The sequence below is a fragment of the Schistocerca gregaria genome, chromosome 3, assembly GCF_023897955.1.
Source record: "Schistocerca gregaria isolate iqSchGreg1 chromosome 3, iqSchGreg1.2, whole genome shotgun sequence".
NCBI classification, from domain to species: domain Eukaryota; kingdom Metazoa; phylum Arthropoda; class Insecta; order Orthoptera; family Acrididae; genus Schistocerca; species Schistocerca gregaria.
This window is the reverse complement of record NC_064922.1, coordinates 849697360-849716883: the sequence shown is the minus strand read 5'-3', so window position 1 is coordinate 849716883 and position 19524 is coordinate 849697360. Positions and strand designations below refer to the sequence as shown.

Here is a 19524-nt window from a genome sequence, read left to right as displayed (position 1 = left end):
GAGGTGACATATCAAGCTACAACTAAACAAAGGTCGCTACACTATGCATACATTGATTACCGAAAAGTTTTTGATAGTGTACCCCACTCATGGTTACTACAAATATTGGAAATATACAAAGTAGATCCTAAATTGATACAGTTCCTAAACATAGTAATGAAAAATTGGAAAACCACAATATCCAAACAAATTCAAATAATATCACATCACAGCCAATACAGATTAAGTGTGGAATATACCAAGGAGACGCATTAAGTCCTTTCTGGTTCTGCCTTGCTCTGAACCCACTATCCAACATGCTGAATAATACAAATTATGGATACAATATTACTGGAACATACCCACATAAAATCACACATTTGCTATACATGGATGATCTAAAACTACTAGCAGCAACAAAACAACAACTCAACCAATTACTAAAGATAATAGAAGTATTCAGCAATGATATAAATATGGCTTTTGGAACAGACAAATGTAAGAAAAATAGCATAGTCAAGGGAAAACACACTAAACAAGAAGATTACATATTGGATACCCACAGCGACTGCATAGAAGCGATGGAAAAAACAGATGCCTATAAATATCTAGGATACAGACAAAAAATAGGAATAGATAATACAAATATTAAAGAAGAACTAAAAGAAAAATATAGACAAAGACTAATACAAATACTGAAAACAGAATTGACAGCAAGAAACAAAACAAAAGCTATAAATACTTATGCTATACCAATATTGACCTACTCATTTGGAGTAGTGAAATGGAGTAACACAGACCTAGAAGCACTCAATACACTTACACGATCACAATGCCACAAATATAGAATACATCACATACATTCAGCAAACAGAAAGATTCACATTAAGCAGAAAGGAAGGAGGAAGGGAATTTATCGACATAAAAACCTACATTATGGACAGGTAGACAATTTAAGAAAATTCTTTCTAGAAGGAGCAGAAACTAGCAAAATACACAAAGCAATTACTCATATAAATACATTGGCTACACCATTGAAATTTCATAACCACTTCTACAACCCTTTAGATCACGTAACATCAACAGATACGAAGAAAGTAAATTGTAAAAAGAAAACACTACATGGCAAGCACCCTTATCATCTAACACAGTCACACATCGATCAAGACGCATCCAACACGTGGCTAAGAAAAGGCAATATATACAGTGAGACGGAAGGATTCATGATTGCAATACAGGATCAAACAATAAACACCAGATATTACAGCAACCATATTATTAAAGATCCCAATACCACAACAGATAAATGCAGACTTTGCAAACAACAAATAGAAACAGTAGATCACATCACAAGCCGATGTACAATACTAGCAAATACAGAATACCCCAGAAGACATGACAATGTAGCAAAAATAATACACCAACAGCTTGCCTTACAACATAAACTTATAAAACAACACGTTCCCACATACAAGTATGCACCACAAAATGTACTGGAGAATGATGAATGAAAATTATACTGGAGCAGAACCATTATAACAGATAAAACAACACCACACAACAAACCTGACATCACACTCACCATTAAAAAGAAGAAATTAACACAACTAATCAAAATATCCATACCCAATACAGCAAATATACAAAAGAAAACAGGAGAAAAAATTGAAAAAATACATCCAACTGGCTGAGGAAGTCAAGGATATGTGGCATCAGGATAAAGTTGACATTATACCAATTATACTATCAACTACAGGAGTCATACCACATAATATCCACCAGTACATCAATGCAATACAGCTACATCCAAACTTATATATACAACTACAGAAATGTTCAATTACCCGAAAGTTCCTAAATGCAATGCAACATATACCGTACAGTTAAAAGGAAGTCACGCTTAATCAAGGTCCGCGTCACTTTCTACTTTTGACCAGACATAACGTCTGAGATAAGAAAGAAATAATAATAATAAAATATGATCTTGCCAAAAGCCAAGAAGCAATGCTTCTTCGTGGTATAGCTCCTTGGGGCACCCTACGACGCTCTGTGTGTTAGGAACCCCTGTGTTACTCAGTAGCTCTGCACACGTTTAATTTTTACACACACACACACACACACACACACACACACACACACACACACACACACTATCTCACGTAATTCCACGTTCATGTCAACAATCATCAGCATGCTCACTGATCACCATTAAAAATGTGCCCACATGTAACAAATTTGTTCTGCTAACTGTCATCATTATTTTAGTTTATGACATACCTAACTCTGAACGTGGCACGAGCATCGGTGCCATTTCTTGCCAGTGGTCGAGAATTGGGTCATATCTCCACACAGAACGAGAGGCATTGCCATCAGGGAATTCTCCACCAGCCAGGTAGAGAGTGTTCTTGCCAGATGCTACCAAACCATGCTTACTGAAACACATTCAATAACACACACACCATAGATAACAATATAAATTTGGTAGTTAAGTCTGTTTAATTAGATGAACAGTTCTATTAAATTATGAGGAATTGTCAACTCACACTGGCATAAGATGAAGGGGGAAAATGTTGTAACTCAGTAAATGCAAAACCATGCAGAACATAGATGAAGAAACAACGAACTCAGAATCTTTACAGTAATCTTCATAACAACTGAACATCCTCACTGACATTGAATCAGGTTTACAGTATAAATGTAGATTAATGTTGTTGTTTCTGCTTCTGCTGTGGCATCGTCATTTTCTTCTTCTTCTTCTTTCCAAAGATTCTACTGATGCAGCTCTCCATGCTACCTACTCTGTTCTGTGCAAGCCACCATCTCCAAATAACTACTGCAACCTATATTCTTATTGCATTCATCACTTGGTCTTCCCCTACAATTTTTAACCCCCCCCCCCCCCCCCACACACACACACACACAAACTTCCCTCCAGTACTAAATTGGTGATTGCTTGATGCCTCAGCATGTGTCCTACCAACCAATCCCTTCTTCTACTTAGGCTGTGCCACAAATTTCTCTTCTCTCCAATTATAATCAGTGCCTCCTTGTTAGTTACATATCTACACATCTTATCTTGAGCATTCTTCTGCACCACCACATTTCAAAAGCGTCTATTCTCTTATTTTCTAAACTGTTTATTGTCAATGTTTCACGTCCATACACGACTACACTCCATACAGACACTTTCAGAAAGGTCTTCCTGACACTTAATCAATACTCTATGTTAACAAATTTCTCTTCTTCAGGAAAGTTTTTCTTACCATTGCCAGTCTACATTCTATATCCTCCCTACTTTGAGTGTCATCAGTTGTCATCAGTTATTTTGCTTCCCAAATAGCAAAACTCATCTAATTCCCTCAGCATAACCTGATTTAATTTGACTATATTCCATTATCCTCAATTTGCTTTTGTTGGTGGTCATCTTATATCCTCTTTTCAAGGCACTGTCCAGTCCATTCACCTGCTCTTCCAAGTCCTTGTAAATCTGACAGAATTGCAACGTCATCAGCAAACCTCAAAGTTTTTATTGCTTTTCCCTGAATTTTAATCCCCACTCCACATTTTTCTTTCACTTCCTGTACTGCTTGCTCAATACACAGATTAAATAACTCCAGGGATAGGTTACAACTCTGTCTCACTCCCTTCTCAACTAACTCCCTGTGCCATCTGATTTCTGTACAAATTATATATAGCCTTTTGCTCGCTGTATTTTATCCCTGCCACCTTCAGAATTTGAAAGAGTATTCTCTTCAAAGACTTCAGTCAACATTGTCAAAAGCTTTCTCTTAAGTCTACAAATGCTAGAAATGTAGGTTTGTCTTTCCTTAACCTATCTTTTATGAGAAGTCAGAGGGTTACTATTACCTCGCATGTCCCTTTATTTCTCCTGAACCCAAACTCATCCACCCAAAGATCGGCTTCTGCCAGTTTCTTCATTCTTCTGTAAAGGATGTGTGTTTGTATTATGCTGCTGTAGCTCATTACACTGATAGTCTGGTAAGTTTCACACCTGTCAGAACCTGCTTTCTTTGGAATTGGAATTATTATATTCTTCTTTAAGTCTAAGGGTATCTCGCCTGTGCCTGTCTCATACATCTTGCTCACCAGATGGTAGAGTTTTGTCACGGCTGGCTCTCCCAAGGCTATCAGTAGCTCTAACGGCATGTTGTCTACTCCCGGAGCCATGTTTCGACTTAGGTCTTCCAGTTCTTTGTCAAATTCTTCACGCAGTAACATATCTTACTTTTCATCTTCATCTGTGTCCTCTTCCATTTCCATAATATTGCCCTCAAGTACAATGCCCTTGTATAGACCCTCTATATTCTCCTTCCAGCTTTCTGCTTTCCCTTCTTTGCTTAGGACTGGTTTTCCATCTGAGCTCTTAATAGTCATACAGGAGGTTCTCTTTTCTCCAAAGGTCTCTGTTTTTTAATTCATTCCTTAGTAGGTCTAGATTTTTAGATGTAAAATGTCACTAAAATGGTGCAGCATTTTGGGCAAAAAAGGTGCTAATTGTAAATGGAAAAATTTACTATGGAAAGTGTATGTAAGTCATTAAACCACAAACCTGCCAAAAGAATATGGTATTGCAGAGCCTCTGTTCAGAATTACGATGAAATGCACCTTTGGAGATGCATGCAAGAATGTACAAAGTGCAGGCTGTAGACACATGGTTGATATCATATGAAGGTTTGGCTCTGGCCATTAGGTGTGCTCAGATAGCCTAATGGTAAACAAAGTGCAGGCTGTACACACATGGTTGATGACATATGAAGGTTTGGCTCTGGCCATTAGGTGTGCTCAGATAGCCTAATGGTAAATCCAGGTTCGAGTCCCGGTGTGGTACAAATTTTCATTGCCATTATTAAAGCATACAACTGATGGTTGTCCATATTCACAACTACATATGCATTTAATGTTTTCCCAACACAACTCACTTAAACATTGAAAAATCTAATGAAACATCACTGGACAAACTGATCTCTTTCACTCACTCATGAGTAAAGAGTTCAAACAAATAACAATAAACATTTTGATGTATTTGACGTGTTTCAATCTACCATCACTCTGCAAATAGAGACAAACATTCTAAATTAATATCCATGAGAGATGTGCATTTAATTTTCAAACAGTACTCAATATTCATGTTCACTGATATGAAGTGGATCTGTAACTAGATTAGGGCCATGTGATACTTCACTATAGTAATGTTATTGCTCTTTACAAGACTTCATGAAGTGTAAAACTGATAAGAAACAGTGTTGTTTATCATTAGCAAAGTAAAAATTCTTATCAATGATAGAACTTCCATCTGTTATAAATTTTATTTTTATGTCTATGAAGTTATACCAAAATTTTTTTTAATCTCCTGTACCCTAATCAAATTACAGGAAAATGTATGCTATGTGATGAATATATCACTATTCACAAAATGTTTGGTGACAAATCATCTCCAGACAATATACATAAAAATAAATATACAATGGCAGAAAATTTACACCCATTAAACTGCATTAAAAAAAAAATTAAGTTCATCTGACCCATTCTAATAAACTTCACCACCAGTATTGACATACTGAGAGTACGTGCATTTCATTTTAATTCAAGAAATGGCTGACTGCTTGTCTACAGTAAGACGTAGGTTGCAGCAGTCAGACGAAGATGATCAAGACTTTTACAGGACAGACTAGCATGGTGAGTGGCATCAAACCACTCTTTTGATCTCAAGACCACAAGAAAAAACTTTATGCTATTGGGTTGCTTGTCAAATGCCCATATTCTGAAATGTAAGGTAATGACCTCTGTTGTTGATCAATTGATATTTCCAAACAGCTTGCTATGGTTCGTGTCTATTGCCATACAGGGCTTGGGAATGCTTTTCCTTTCCTTCAACAACTGTGCACACACCATTTCATTTTTGCGCAGCTTCATTTTTATGCTGATGAAGTAATTTTATAAAATTAGTGCAAACTAGAAATGAAATTGTATTTTTTATTTGTTGGCTTTAGAATGTCTCTAGAAATCCTGTTTTAGAAATTGACAGTGGGTATCCACTTTTGTTTTCACTAGGAGGAATGACAGCAGTGGGAGGAATATACCTGACAGCAAAAGGCAAGCACGCCAGTGTGCGCCACTCGTGTGATGCCGGGTTGTAGCATTCCACTGACCTCAGGACAACCTTGTCGTCCTCACCACCAACTGCGACAATCACCTGAAGCAAATATTTGACAATGTAGGGCAGCAGCATGCCACTTCTTGAATATTCTACAGCAAAATTAGGTAAGGTAAAGATGGGAAACAGAGGAAAATGTGCTAGTAACACACACACACACACACACACACACACACACACACACACACACACACACAGAGAGAGAGAGAGAGAGAGAGAGAGAGAGAGAGAGAGAGAAATTAAAATAGACCTTTCAGCATATTTATTCATTTACACATCATATTCCACAAACCCAATTATGAAAAAAAAAGACTTTAGCTATGTGGACAAGGTCAAATTATTAATAAATATGCACAAGTAGCTACTTCTGGCAACTTCTGAAGAGTACACTAACAAAAAATTATGACTCGCACTAACCAAGTTGCTATGACAATAAACTTCTCGATTAATTTATTACCATATATACAACAGATTCTTATAAAAGAAGGTCATTTAGATTTTGTACAACATTCTTCTTGTAAATGTCACAAAAATCATTTTATTTTATACATCTAGTTCTGTAAGATCAGTGACTCAACTTCTCCATTAAGCAGATCTTTCAAATCTGAGGAATAAGAGAGCCCGAGTTGCATTCATTTACAATTTTAGTCCTTCCACAGTACCAAAACTGCATCTGCTGAACACGTTACACCTCCTACCTGTACTGTGCCGGCACAAGAGCGGTGTCGTGTGCGAGGTGTCTGCAGCTCGGAGCGGCGGTCAGGTAAGAGATGGAACATTTTGGCTTCTTCGACCAGTGCTCTGCACTCTGGAGACTGCCGCACCACTGGCTGGCTTTCCACACAGTCATGTAGGAAGTAGGGGCTCAAGAGGGGTAGTCTAACGTGTTCCAGAACCTATAAGAGGAATAGCGAAAACCTACAGTCTTAGTGTCCACTGAACTTCAGTCTTACAGCTTATTATATCTACGAAATAATTATTAATCATGTCACACAATTATGCCTTCAGAAAAGATTTCATAGCACTTAAACATATATTAATTTATACTTTTTATATTAATTGAAACTTGTATTAAATGTTACCAAATTTCTCTTTCTAAGAAACACTTTCCTTGCCACTTCAGCCACAAGTTATTTTACTGTCAAAATAGCAAAACTCATTTACCACTTTTAGTGTCTTGTTTCCTAATTTAATTCCCTCAGCATTGCCAGATTTAATTTAGCTACATTCCATTATCATTGTTTTGTTTTTGTTTACATTAATCTTATAACATCCTTTCAATACACAAACTATTCTGATCAACACCACTTCCAAGTCCTTTGCTGTCTCTGACAGAATTACAGAGTAATCAGCAAACCTCAAAGGTTTTACTTGTTCTCTCTGAGCTCTAATTCCCCTTCCAAATTTCTCCTTGATTTCCTGTACTGCCTTCTTAACGCACAGATTGAACAGTATCAGGATAGGCTACAACCCTGTCTCACTCCCTTCTCAACTACTGGTTCACTTTCATGCCCCTCGACTCTTATTACAGCCATATGATTTCTGCACAAGTTGTAAATTGCCTTTCACTCACAGTATTTTACTCCTGTTTCCTTCACAATTTCAAATAGCGTCCTAGTCAACACTGTCAAAAGCCATAATTTAACATCCATTCTAAGGTAAGTCATAGGGTCATAATTGCCGCTCATGTTCCACCATTTCCCTGGAATTTTAACTGATCTTCCTCCTTCTTCCAGTTTTTCCATTCTTATCAACATAATTCATGCCAGTATTTTACAACCATGATCTGTTAAACTAATAGTTCAGTAATATCACATCTGCTTTCTTTGGAATTAGAATTATTACATTCATTCTGAAGTCTGCAGGCATTTCCGTCTCATACATCTAGTACATCAAATGAAATAGTTTTGCCCATGGTTTACACTCACAAGGATACCAGGAGTTCTCAGAGAATGTTATGAACTCCAGGGGCCTTGTTTCGACTTAGGTCTTTCAGTGCTCTGCCAAATTCTACTCTAGTATTACATTTCCAATCTCATCTTCATTTACTTTCTCTTCCATATCAATAAATCTGCCTTCACTTCATCTCCCTTGTATAGTCCCTCTATACATTCCTTTCACTTTTCCCCTGCTTTGCTTAGTAGTGATTTTCCATGTAAGCTCTTGACATTCATACAGCTTCTTGCTTAAGCATTTTGCACTTCCAGTTAATCTTATTTTTTGGAAGTTTGTATTTCCTTTCACCTGCCTCATTTGCTGCATTTTTATATTTTCTCCTTTCACGAATTAAATTCAATGTTTCCTGTGACATCCAAGGATTTCTACAGACCTTGTCTTTTTACTTACTTGATACTCTGCCACATTCACTATTTCATCTCTCAAAGCTACGCATTCTTCTTGTACTGTATTTGTTCCCCCTCCTCTTGTCAATTGTTCCCTAATGATTCCTCTCAAATGGTCAGTTTATCCAGGTCCCATCTCCTTAATTTGCTACCTCTCCACAATTTCTTCAGTTTTATTCTTGAGTTAATAACCAACAAATTGTCAGAGACCGCATCTGTCTTTGGAAATGTCTTAAAAATTAATATCTGTTTCCGTAATCTTTACCATACCTTCATATAATAAAACTGAAACCTTCTAGTCTCTCCAGGTCTACTGTCTTCTTCAGGATGTTTAAACCAAGAGTCAGTGATAATCAAATTATGCTCTGTGCAAAATTCTACCAGGCAGCTTCCTCTTCCATTCCTTCCCTCCCAATTCCATATTCTCCAATCATTTTTCCTTCTCTTCCTCTTCCTACAACCAAATCCCAGTCCCCCATCACAGTTACATTTTGCTCTCCCTTAACAATCTGAATAATTAATTTTATCTCATCATACATTCTTTCAATCTCTTCATCATTAATGGAGCTAGTTGGCATGTAATCTTTTACTACTATTGTGGGTGCTGGCTTCATTCACTACACTTCCTATAGTATCTTACCCACTTATTTTCTTATTCATTATTAGACCAACCCCTGCATTACCTCTATATGATTTTGTATTTGTAACCCTGTATTCACCTGACCAGAAATCTTATTCATCCTTTCACCAAGCTTCACTAACCCTCACAATATGCAACTTATTGATTTTACTTTTTATTTTCTAACCTACCTAACCTGTGGTTTGATGGGCAGAAGAGTCACACAAAAAGCTCAAATTCATGTACTATGAAGAGGACTGATTGCCACTCAGTACTGAGTTGCAGAAAAGCACAATGAAAAGACTGCTGCACATTAATAGGTCTGTCACCAAAGCCTTTTCCAGCAAACGAAAAAAAATAAATGAAATTTCATGCAGCACATATACGCACTACTGCTACCACCACCAGCTCTGACCAGATTGCGACTGTCACGTAGATAACAGTCTGGAATGGGGCAGGGAAGGGGGAGGGAAAGTAGGGTACAGATGGCAGGAGAGAAGAGTGCTGTATAGGGAGGTATGCAGGGACTAGAGATTACCACCAATTGCAGTACTTGAAGGAGTTGGGGGGGATGGAGGGGGGAAGGGGAAGGTGGAGAAGGGAAGGAGACAGGACAGGTGGGTACACTGGCAGAGAGTGGCACACAAAGAGTGTGATGGAATGTGAAAAGGGAGGAGGCGATTGGACAAAGGGATGGAAATTGCTGTGTGGAGGGTGTGGGATGGGTAAGTTGCTGTAGGCCAAGGCCATGATAATTTCAGGAGTGGAGAATGTGTTTTAAGGATAGCTCCCATCTGCAGCGTAAGGAAAAACTGGTGGTGGAGGAGGGGGGGGGGGGGGAGAATCTAGAGGGTCAGAGTGTCAGAGTTTTGAAGTGGCCATTGAAATCAAGCATGTTATATCCAGCTGCATTTTGTGTCTTGCAATGGTTGCATCATCAGGGCTGGTACACAACATGGCTCCTTTCACAGGTGGCCCAGCCTTCAATGGAGGTAAGATAAGCCTGTGACAGAACTGGGATAGGAAATGCTGGGTGGGTGGATTGGGCAAGTTTTGCACCTGTCATCCACAGGGATATGATCCCTGTAGCAAGTGGTTGGGATTGGGGATAACATACAAATGGACTAAGATGATGTGGAGTTTGGGTAGGTGACAGAACATCACTTTAGGAGGTATTGAAAGGATCCTGGTAGGATGTCCCTCATTTCAGGGCATCATGATAGATAATCAAATCTCTGATTAAGGATGTGGTTCAAATGTTCCAGTCTGCCAGTCTGAGGTGCGGGTGTGCGGGTGCGCGGGTGTATGTTGGAGGTGTTTTTCAGTGAGTACACAATAACCAACACAATGGGGTGTCCAGGACTGTTGTGTGAGTTTTGGGGAACATGTAGAAGGTGGGTAGGAAGGGTGTTGTAAAGGTGAGGAGGGAAACTGATTCAGGGGAGAGGTTCTGGGCAGGGCCTAAGGCTTTTACGCACGGATTGGAGGTTGTGTTGGACCTCTGGGATGGGATAACTGGTACAGTTTAGATGTGGACAGGTCACAGAATTGGCAGACAGCTTTTGCCAGGTAGTCACTGTGATTCATCACAACAGTTGTGGAGCCTTTGTCTGCAGGGAGGATGATTATGTGAGGATTGGTTTTGAGACTGTATCGCTGTCCTTCCCTCTGATGAAAGTTAGCGTTCTTAGGAAAGAACCTGGGTAATGATGGTGAGGCCAAGTTGGAGGTAAGGAAATCATGGAAGGTGACACTGGGGTGGTTATGTGGGAGGAAGGGGAGGACCTCAGACCACAGCTGGATGGTACTATGAACTGGGATAGGCAGGATTCAATGTCGGAAATAGATTGGCTTGAGCTGGAGGGACTGGTGACAAAGAAGTATTTCCATTTCAGAGTTCAGGAGGAGAGTAGGTCTTTGACAACTCAAATATTGTTAAGTTTGAGTGTAGGGCTAAAGGTGTGCCTTGTGGATAGGACTGAAACTTCTGTGGTGTTGAGGATTTTGGTGGAAAGGTTCACATTCACGAGGAGGAACACACTGGGTAGGACAGGGGATGGATAGTTGTGCCCCAAGGCAGCAGCAGAATGTCAGCAGTTTCAATAACTTACAGAGATGGTGACTGAGATACTCTTCCAAGTGCTGGAGAGTGAAGGATTCAATTTCGTAGATGTGATGTAGGTAGTACAGATTGCAGAGTAGTAGTATCTCGTGGAGGGAGATATGGTTCTGAGATGCTTGTGCTATGAAAATGTGTTTCTGCAATGTCAGGTTTAAGAGGGACAGGGACTGGTGGAATCAAAAAAGGTGAAGGTCATTATGAGGGGAAGGGTGGGAACTAGAGAAAGAAATTTTTATGGTTCGGCCATTGGGAGAGATTGAATGGTTTAGGCACAGTGTAACTACCAACCAACCATCCAATGAGATGGACGACCACTGCCAAACTGTGACCAAGAGCAAAGTAGCCCACACGTGGCACAACATGCAGCTGAAAATAACATGCTTAATTTCAATGGCTGCTTCACAACTGTCTATTATTTTCCTAATATTGTTGATCTTCCAACCAGGAGTTCCTATCATTTGAAATTCATGTGTAGCATAGATCTCGAGTTTTTCTAGGCACATCAAAAATCTCTTCTTAGTTTTAATTAAAAATGGAGGTACACACTTTCCTTATACATGTGAAATTTTCACATCTGAGAATGCTACTTGTGAACTGGCAGGTACCACCTTCTGCATGATGGAAGTGGCAGTACAGTGGGGGACAGTAACGGCAGTAGTTCAGCCTGAGAAACATCAAGTGCCAACTACTCTGATTCAAACTATTCCCTTTTTATATAAATCAAGTCACGTTTTGTGTAACTTAAGACGGCAAATGTTTACTGATACATGATGTAAAACAAATATTCATAGCCAAAGTTGCTTTCACACATTGGGTCATTGGCATTTGACTGAGGAAAGCCAGATGAAGTACTGATACTGGAAGATGACCAGCAAGAGAAAGTTCCCAATGGCCCCACTTTGAGCCATTTCTCTGATTAATTTCCAATCCTCTCATGTGCCTTACAATATGAGAGAATGTGACCCCAATCCATCTATTGTAGTGTGACGTTAAGCCCGGCAACACCTTTGTGCTATTCGAGAAGAGCAGGCAGTAAGGGAGCTGAAATTCACTCTCTCTGTTCACCTCATGCATGGCAAGCGAAGCATGCCAGTCATCCACACTTCAGAACAGATTGGAGGACAGCAATGTCAAACCAGTTCTACAAGGACCTTGTCCAGGGCAGCAGTATTGGAGTCCCGTATTTGTCTACAACAGCTATTCCCCATGAAGTACGACACATTTATTTAAAAGGCATGGCTAGTACACACACACACACACACACACACACACACACACGTATTTTATGGCCTATACTCTTTATACAATGTACATTTAGTTCTAGTTTATATTTGCTACTGTTTTCAAAGAGAGAGAAGTTCTGTTCATACAAGTTCAATTAAGACACTCACATGGTCTTTGTATCAAGTTGTCATATTCTATCTTTGTTTTTCACAAAATCACTTGATTAGCACAGCAGAGAAGCTGTGAAATAAATGCAAACTGTCCTAACTTACCATTCTGCTTGGAAGCATACCATATCCTGGGAAACATGAGTGAAGGGCAACAGGCAGATTCCATATTTCTAGATTTCTGGAAAGCATCTGACATGGTACCCCACTGCTTACTTAATGAAAATCTGGGCATACAGAATAGGTTCCCAGGTACTCGAATGGCTCAAAGACTTATTACGTAATAGAACACAATACATTTTCCTGAATGGCAAGTGTCTGTCAAAGACAAGGGTATTGTCACAAGTGCCCCAGCAATGTGTGACAGAACTGCTGTTGTTTTCTATGAACGTAATCACTTTGATGGATGGGGCAAGTAACAACCAGCAAGTGGTTGCCGATGACAGGAAAGCCTCATCATTGAGTGACTATAGGGTACTGGATGAAAGATTTATAATTGGTGTGATGAATGGCAGCTTGCTCTCAATGTAAAAATAAATAAATAAATAAATAAATAATAATAATAATAATAATACCAGTTAATGCAGGTGAGTAGGGAAAACAACCCTGTATGTTAGAATACAATATTAGTGGTATGCTGCTCGACAGTCTGATCAGTTAGATATCTACCCATGATGTTGCAAACCAATATCAAATGGAATGGGCATGCGAAGATAGGAGTAGGGAAGGCAAATGGTTGGCTACAGTTTATTGGGAGATTTTTAGAATTTCTAGCTCATCTGTAAAGAATACCACGTAAAGAATACACCCAAAACCCCTAGTTGAGTACTGCTTAAGTGTTTAGAATCCACACCAAGTCAGATTAATGAAATATGTTGAAGCAATTAAGAGGCATGCCACTAGATTTGTTACTAGTGGGTTTAATTGACAAGCAAGTGTTACACAGATGCTTCACAACTTCAAATGAGAATCCCTGGAGGGAAGACGATCTTTTTGTGAAACACTATTGAAAATATTTGGAGAACAGATATTTGCAGCTAACTGCAAAATAACTACCACCACCAACATAAGAGAAATTTTGGCTTCTTTGCAAGTGGAAAAGGAAAGGAGATGACTAGTAGAGGTACAGGGTACCCTCTGCCATGAACTAAACGGAGGTTTGCGGAGTATGTATGTATGTATGTATGTAGATGTGGATGTGACTGAATATTTTAGTTTCTTCAACAACATTCATGTATTATTGGATGCATTTCCTTATGAGGTACAGAATCACCTTCGGTTTCGTGCAACAGGCAGAGCCAGAGTGGAGATATAAATTTTAGACAATTCATGCAATTACACAGCCATTTATTGTATGTTCAAAGGAACCTGTAAATGGACATTTAACTTACTTTCTGCAGAGAATCTCAATGTAAATGCATGTGTTTATCTTCAACTACTTCAACACGAAACATTCAAAGAGAGGGACAGTAGCTGCTAAAGTGGTGTAAACTGAGAAATTCACAAAGAGAGAGACAAACAGGTTATGATTTACCTTCAGGAGGCATGGCTCCTAGTATAGGGAATAGAAAAAAAAAATCAATAACAATATTCAAACTTCAAACCACAGGGTCTCCTTTAGGCATCAAAAGGGGGCAGCATACTGCCACCTAACCAGTGTTTGTGTCACCCCATGCAGTATCTCCAATTCTGGAGGTATGCAGTGGCTGAGCCAGGCAATGTCCAACACAGTGTTCATTCAAGTACTACTTACTAATTAGTAGCAAGCTATTTAAAACATGAAAGTGGAGTGTACCTTGCATGGCAGTCCAGGGCGAGACAAGCTGGCTCTGCACACTGCAGGTTACTGGTGCAGATAATTCAACTGATGCTGTATATGGGAGGAAGACTAAAACAGAGAGGGGATCATATGAAAGAGAAGTCCTGTAAATTTCAGACATTTGTATTATGGACATTAGGCTGTTGTCCAAGACATAGTTCTCTACCAAACATTTCATATTCCAGTCCTGGAGATATCACTGGATGCTTTAATGACACAGAAAGCAGTTACAGATTCAAACAAGCTCAGCAAGCAGAACTGTTTGTATGAGATTTAGAAATTTAGAGTGTTTTTCCTTCCATGGGACCATTCTATATAATATTTATATTAAAATTAAGTTCGGCAGAGAAAGAGAGAAAATAGGGCAATTTGGTGTTTTGATATACAGATACCTAGAAAATGTGCTGCAACTTCAGGACATAATGTTTACAGGAAGATCACTCATACACAGAGATCCCTTCACAGAAATTCCAATTAACATACCAAGCAGAGAACAGGAGTCACCAAAACAATGATAGACTGGGCCAAATGAATCTGTGAACCATGGTACTTGGAAGATGAGCTCGATCACTTACAAACAGCATTCCAAAAAAATGAAAAGTCTGACAAAGATTAAATAAGGCACTACACCCTAAAGGGTCTAGAGCTTCTAACAAAAAGGAACCAACTAAAGAAAAAATTTTCTTCAATTTGTAAAAACTGTCACAGATAGCATCAGCAAAGAATCAAGAACACAAAGTATTGATACAATGCTTAAACCAGTAAGAAAGGTCCACGAACATTTGAACACTGCAAAGGACCTAAACCCGTTGCTTGCCACATTAGCAGTATACAGAGTCCTTTGCACTTGTGGCCAAGTATACAGATGGACTAAAAGAACTGTTAACAGCTGCCTTTAGAAACATGAGAGCAATAGTTGCTTGGGCAAGATGGATAAATCAGCAGTAGCAGATCACGCACTAGCATGGAAAACTGTCAAATTCGTTTCTCACACACACTGGTTTCAGCGAGATCGAATAATCACTACACTAAGATGTACAGAGGGGCCACAGAAACATGAACCTTAAAAACAATTTCAACAGCAAAGAAGGAGGACTGAAATTAGACTAGTTGTGGGCCTTAGTGCCAAAGAAAACAAACAGCACTGACTCTCCCCCACAACAAGCTTCAAAGTACGTCAGGACAACTCTGTGGTCTTAGGCAGCAGTTGATATCACGAACTGACCGTTGTGTGGACATTTACAGTTTGACTTTGCTTTCTGAGTTGTTCAAGCCTCTGATGACGCCTCTGGCATTGGAGGATGAAACATTAAGCATAAAGCTATGCTTTGGACCATGGCCAAATGCTAATAATACTGGTGGTTATATTTAAACTGACAGTATTCAGATTTCTAAGAAGAAAGATTAAGGAAAGGCAATCCTACATTTCTAGCATTTGTAGACTTAGAGAAAGCTTTTGACAATGTTGACTGGAATACTCTCTTTCAAATTCTAAAGGTGGCAGGGGTAAAAAAAAAGGGAGCAAAAGGCTATTTACAATTTGTACAGAAACCAGGTGGCAGTTATAAGAGTTGAGGGGCATGAAAGGGAGGCAGTGGTTGGGAAGGGAGTGAGGCAGGGTTGTAGCCTCTCCCCGATGTTATTCAATCGGAGTATTGAGCAAGCAGTAAAGGAAACAAAAGAAAAATTTGGAGTAGGTATTAAAATTCATGGAGAAGAAATAAAAACTTTGAGGTTAGCCGATGACATTGTAATTCTGTCAGAGACGGCAAAGGACTTGGAAGAGCAGTTGAACGGAATGGACAGTGTCTTGAAAGGAGGGTATAAGATGAACATCAAGAAAAGCAAAACGAGGATAATGGAATGTAGTCGAGTTAGGTTAAGGAGTTTTGCTATTTAGGTAGCAAAATAACTGATGATGGTCGAAGTAGAGATGATATAAAATGTAGACTGGCAATGGCAAGGAAAGCGTTTCTGAAGAAGAGAAATTTGTTAACATAGTGTATAGATTTAAGTGTCAGGAAGTCTTTTCTGAAAGTATTTGTATGGAGTGTAGCCATGTATGGAAGTGAAACATGGACGATAACTAGTTCGGACAAGAAGAGAATAGAAGCTTTCGAAATGTGGTGCTACAGAAGAATGCTGAAGATTAGATGGGTAGATCACATAACTAATGAGGAAGTATTGAATAGGATTGGGAAGAAGAGAAGTTTGTGGCCAGCTTGCCAAGAAGAAGGGATCGGTTGTAGGACATGTTCTAAGGGATCACCAATTTACTATTGGAGGGCAGCGTGAAGGGTAAAAATCGTAGAGGGAGACCAAGAGATGAATACACTAAGCAGATTCAGAAGGATGTAGGTTGCAGTAGATACTGGGAGATAAAGAAGCTTGCACAGGATAGAGTAGCATGGAGAGCTGCATCAAACCAGTCTCAGGACTGAAGACCACAACAACAACAATAGTATTCAGAGTGCTGCAGTGCGGGGTACTGAAACATTGTTGTTAGGTCCATTAATCGGTGCGCTCAATGATATCCTGGGATGGGAAAAACAAGATTCTACTTTCTGCCACCAGGTGAGGATATGGCACGGTAAGCAGACAGGTGGTGTGGGTGCAGGAAAAGGGGAGGAACAATCAAGCACTTGATAATGGTGGTTACGGCATTTTTTTGGTCACAAGTTACGTGTCTCCTGTCTCACCAACATGCTGTGCCCACAACACGGCATTGTTGACAGTTGTGCACAGCATATCCACTGTCATCAGAGTGATATGTTGTCGTACGATAGCCTTCAGAACAAGAAGTGGGATACATCCCTGGTAGACACAATCTGTCAGGTACCCCCACAACCATAAGTTACTTTAATTTAGGTCACAGGATCTGGAAGGTCACACATCTTCAAATTGCCTAGATATGACACAAACATTACGAAAGCTTTCTAGAAGCAAATCTTTCACCTCGCAAGCGACATGTGGCGTCACCCAATCTTGCATGAAAATAGTGGTGTAGACACAGTTGCATTCTTGCAAAGCTGGAATTGTATGCTGGACAAGACAGTCCTTATATCATGCAGATGTCACTGTACTCCTAACAGACCAGTGATGTGTCATCTCCGAGAATGAGAGCGCTTGTGAAAACATACCACATATTCACATAAGCTGAGTGCAGTGGATGTTCCTGCACAACATGGGGCAGAGTGGAACCCCTTTCACAGCCTCATCGAGAGTAAAATGTGACTCTTCTGCCCACCGAATATTCCTCAGCCTCATGTTCTCCATTTACATGCATGTCAAAAAATGAAAAGCAAAGTCACAGCATGACAGCCTATTTGGGGCTTCATTTAGTGGACATTTTGAATCTTGTGTAGAGATAACAGTGTAAAATGTGTCACAATATCTTTTTAACTGTTAACTGAAAAAGAGAGAATTCTCATGACATCTCTAGCACCGACTGCAGGATTTCAAACGTCTGCTGCTCAGTGACTATAGCTACAGCAGCTTCATCAATAACTGCCATGGAAAATGTGCTAAAGTTCCTCTCTACTGCACCATGTAATTCACCTGTTTCTTCAACTTTCTTCTTCCTATTCTGTTGCTCATTTATTGACATGGGTCTTGTCCACAGCTGTTCCTGTTGGCAATATGCAATATTCCTGCAATTCAGTGCTACTATTGCTCCAATTCTGACTGCTATTGCTGACATTCTGATAAAAGAACTTTACCAGCAGTGCACTGCCTTCTCAATAGCTACTGCATTTCATACAAAACACCTCAACCTTCTTAACCCTTTACACCAATAGTCACTTCACAAAAGAAGTCAAGTGACGAACAGCATATGGACATCAAAACAGGAAACACATTACATTTTGACTGGTTACAGCATCATATTTTCACCTGGTGGCAGAAACTGAAGGCTACTCTGAGTGCACTGATTAATAAACACATCCATGATGTTTCAGCATCCTGAGATATATACAGTGCGCACTGCACTACCCAGTACACGTATTGCAAATACCTGCTGTGAAAGGCTGCCTCCTCCTGTAAATTGTCAGCACTGATATTTGAGGAAAGAATATTTAATTTCATTGTATTTGTAAGTCACTTGATGGTATGTAGTTTATTAGATGATGTGATAGTAAATGTATATAGCCTAACAATGACAACTGCTTCAATGTCTGCAACATTAAACTATTTAAATGCTATACTGTTATAATGGGACAAAACTATAGATGAATTTTGAACAGAAGATTGAGCAGGTGCCAGTGCCTTGGGACCAGCTTTTGAGAAGCCACTTCGGCTCAACTGACTTATGCGTCCTCAGCGGGCAGACCATGGGCATTACTCTGATCCAGATGGTTCACAGTGGCCCACAAATGCAGCCCCTTTGCAAATTCAGTGCAGAGCATCAGCATTTAAACGCCGGCCCAGGTGACTACACCACATTTGGCACGGCAGGACCACGCATAACACTTGCTGTTCGTTGGTTGGGAGTCTCCATAGTGAACTCTGCCACCACCAGATAATGAAAAAAGGATCTCTGCCTGTCTACTCAGCCTCGATACCCAACACCGGATTGGCCCCCAGCCCTTGCTCTTCAGTGTCAATCCACACTTTGAATCCAGGCAATGCCATCTCCATGCCACTGGGAATGCTGCAGCCAGCCGTAGAAGCCGAAGCCGAAGACGGCTGCCTGGCCTCGCTCCACGCTACAACCACACTGTGGCTCAAGCAATGAATGACTGTACTACACTCCTGGAAATGGAAAAAAGAACACATTGACACCGGTGTGTCAGACCTACCATACTTGCTCCAGAGGGGGCAATCTTGCGAGAGGGCTGTACAAGCAATGATCACACGCACGGCACAGCAGACACAACAGGAACCGCGGTGTTGGCCGTCGAATGGCGCTAGCTGCGCAGCATTTGTGCACCGCCGCCGTCAGTCTCAGCCAGTTTGCCGTGGCATACGGAGCTCCATCGCAGTCTTTAACACTGGTAGCATGCCGCGACAGTGTGGACGTGAACCGTATGTGCAGTTGACGGACTTTGAGCGAGGGCGTATAGTGGGCATGCGGGAGGCC

At 40.0% G+C, this 19524-nt stretch overlaps 1 protein-coding gene across 1 annotated transcript in view; it reads right to left on the bottom strand.

Annotated features, from left to right (window-relative positions):
- Positions 1-19524, bottom strand: part of LOC126354779 (kelch-like protein 12) — a 78704-nt gene that overhangs the window by 37512 nt on the left and 21668 nt on the right. The window contains exons 5-7 of the mRNA XM_050004676.1: positions 6853-7050; positions 6081-6193; positions 2257-2411 (exon numbers count right to left, since the gene is read on the bottom strand). Coding sequence (XP_049860633.1) covers positions 2257-2411; positions 6081-6193; positions 6853-7050 — 466 coding nt within the window. The remainder of the gene's footprint in view (positions 1-2256; positions 2412-6080; positions 6194-6852; positions 7051-19524) is intronic.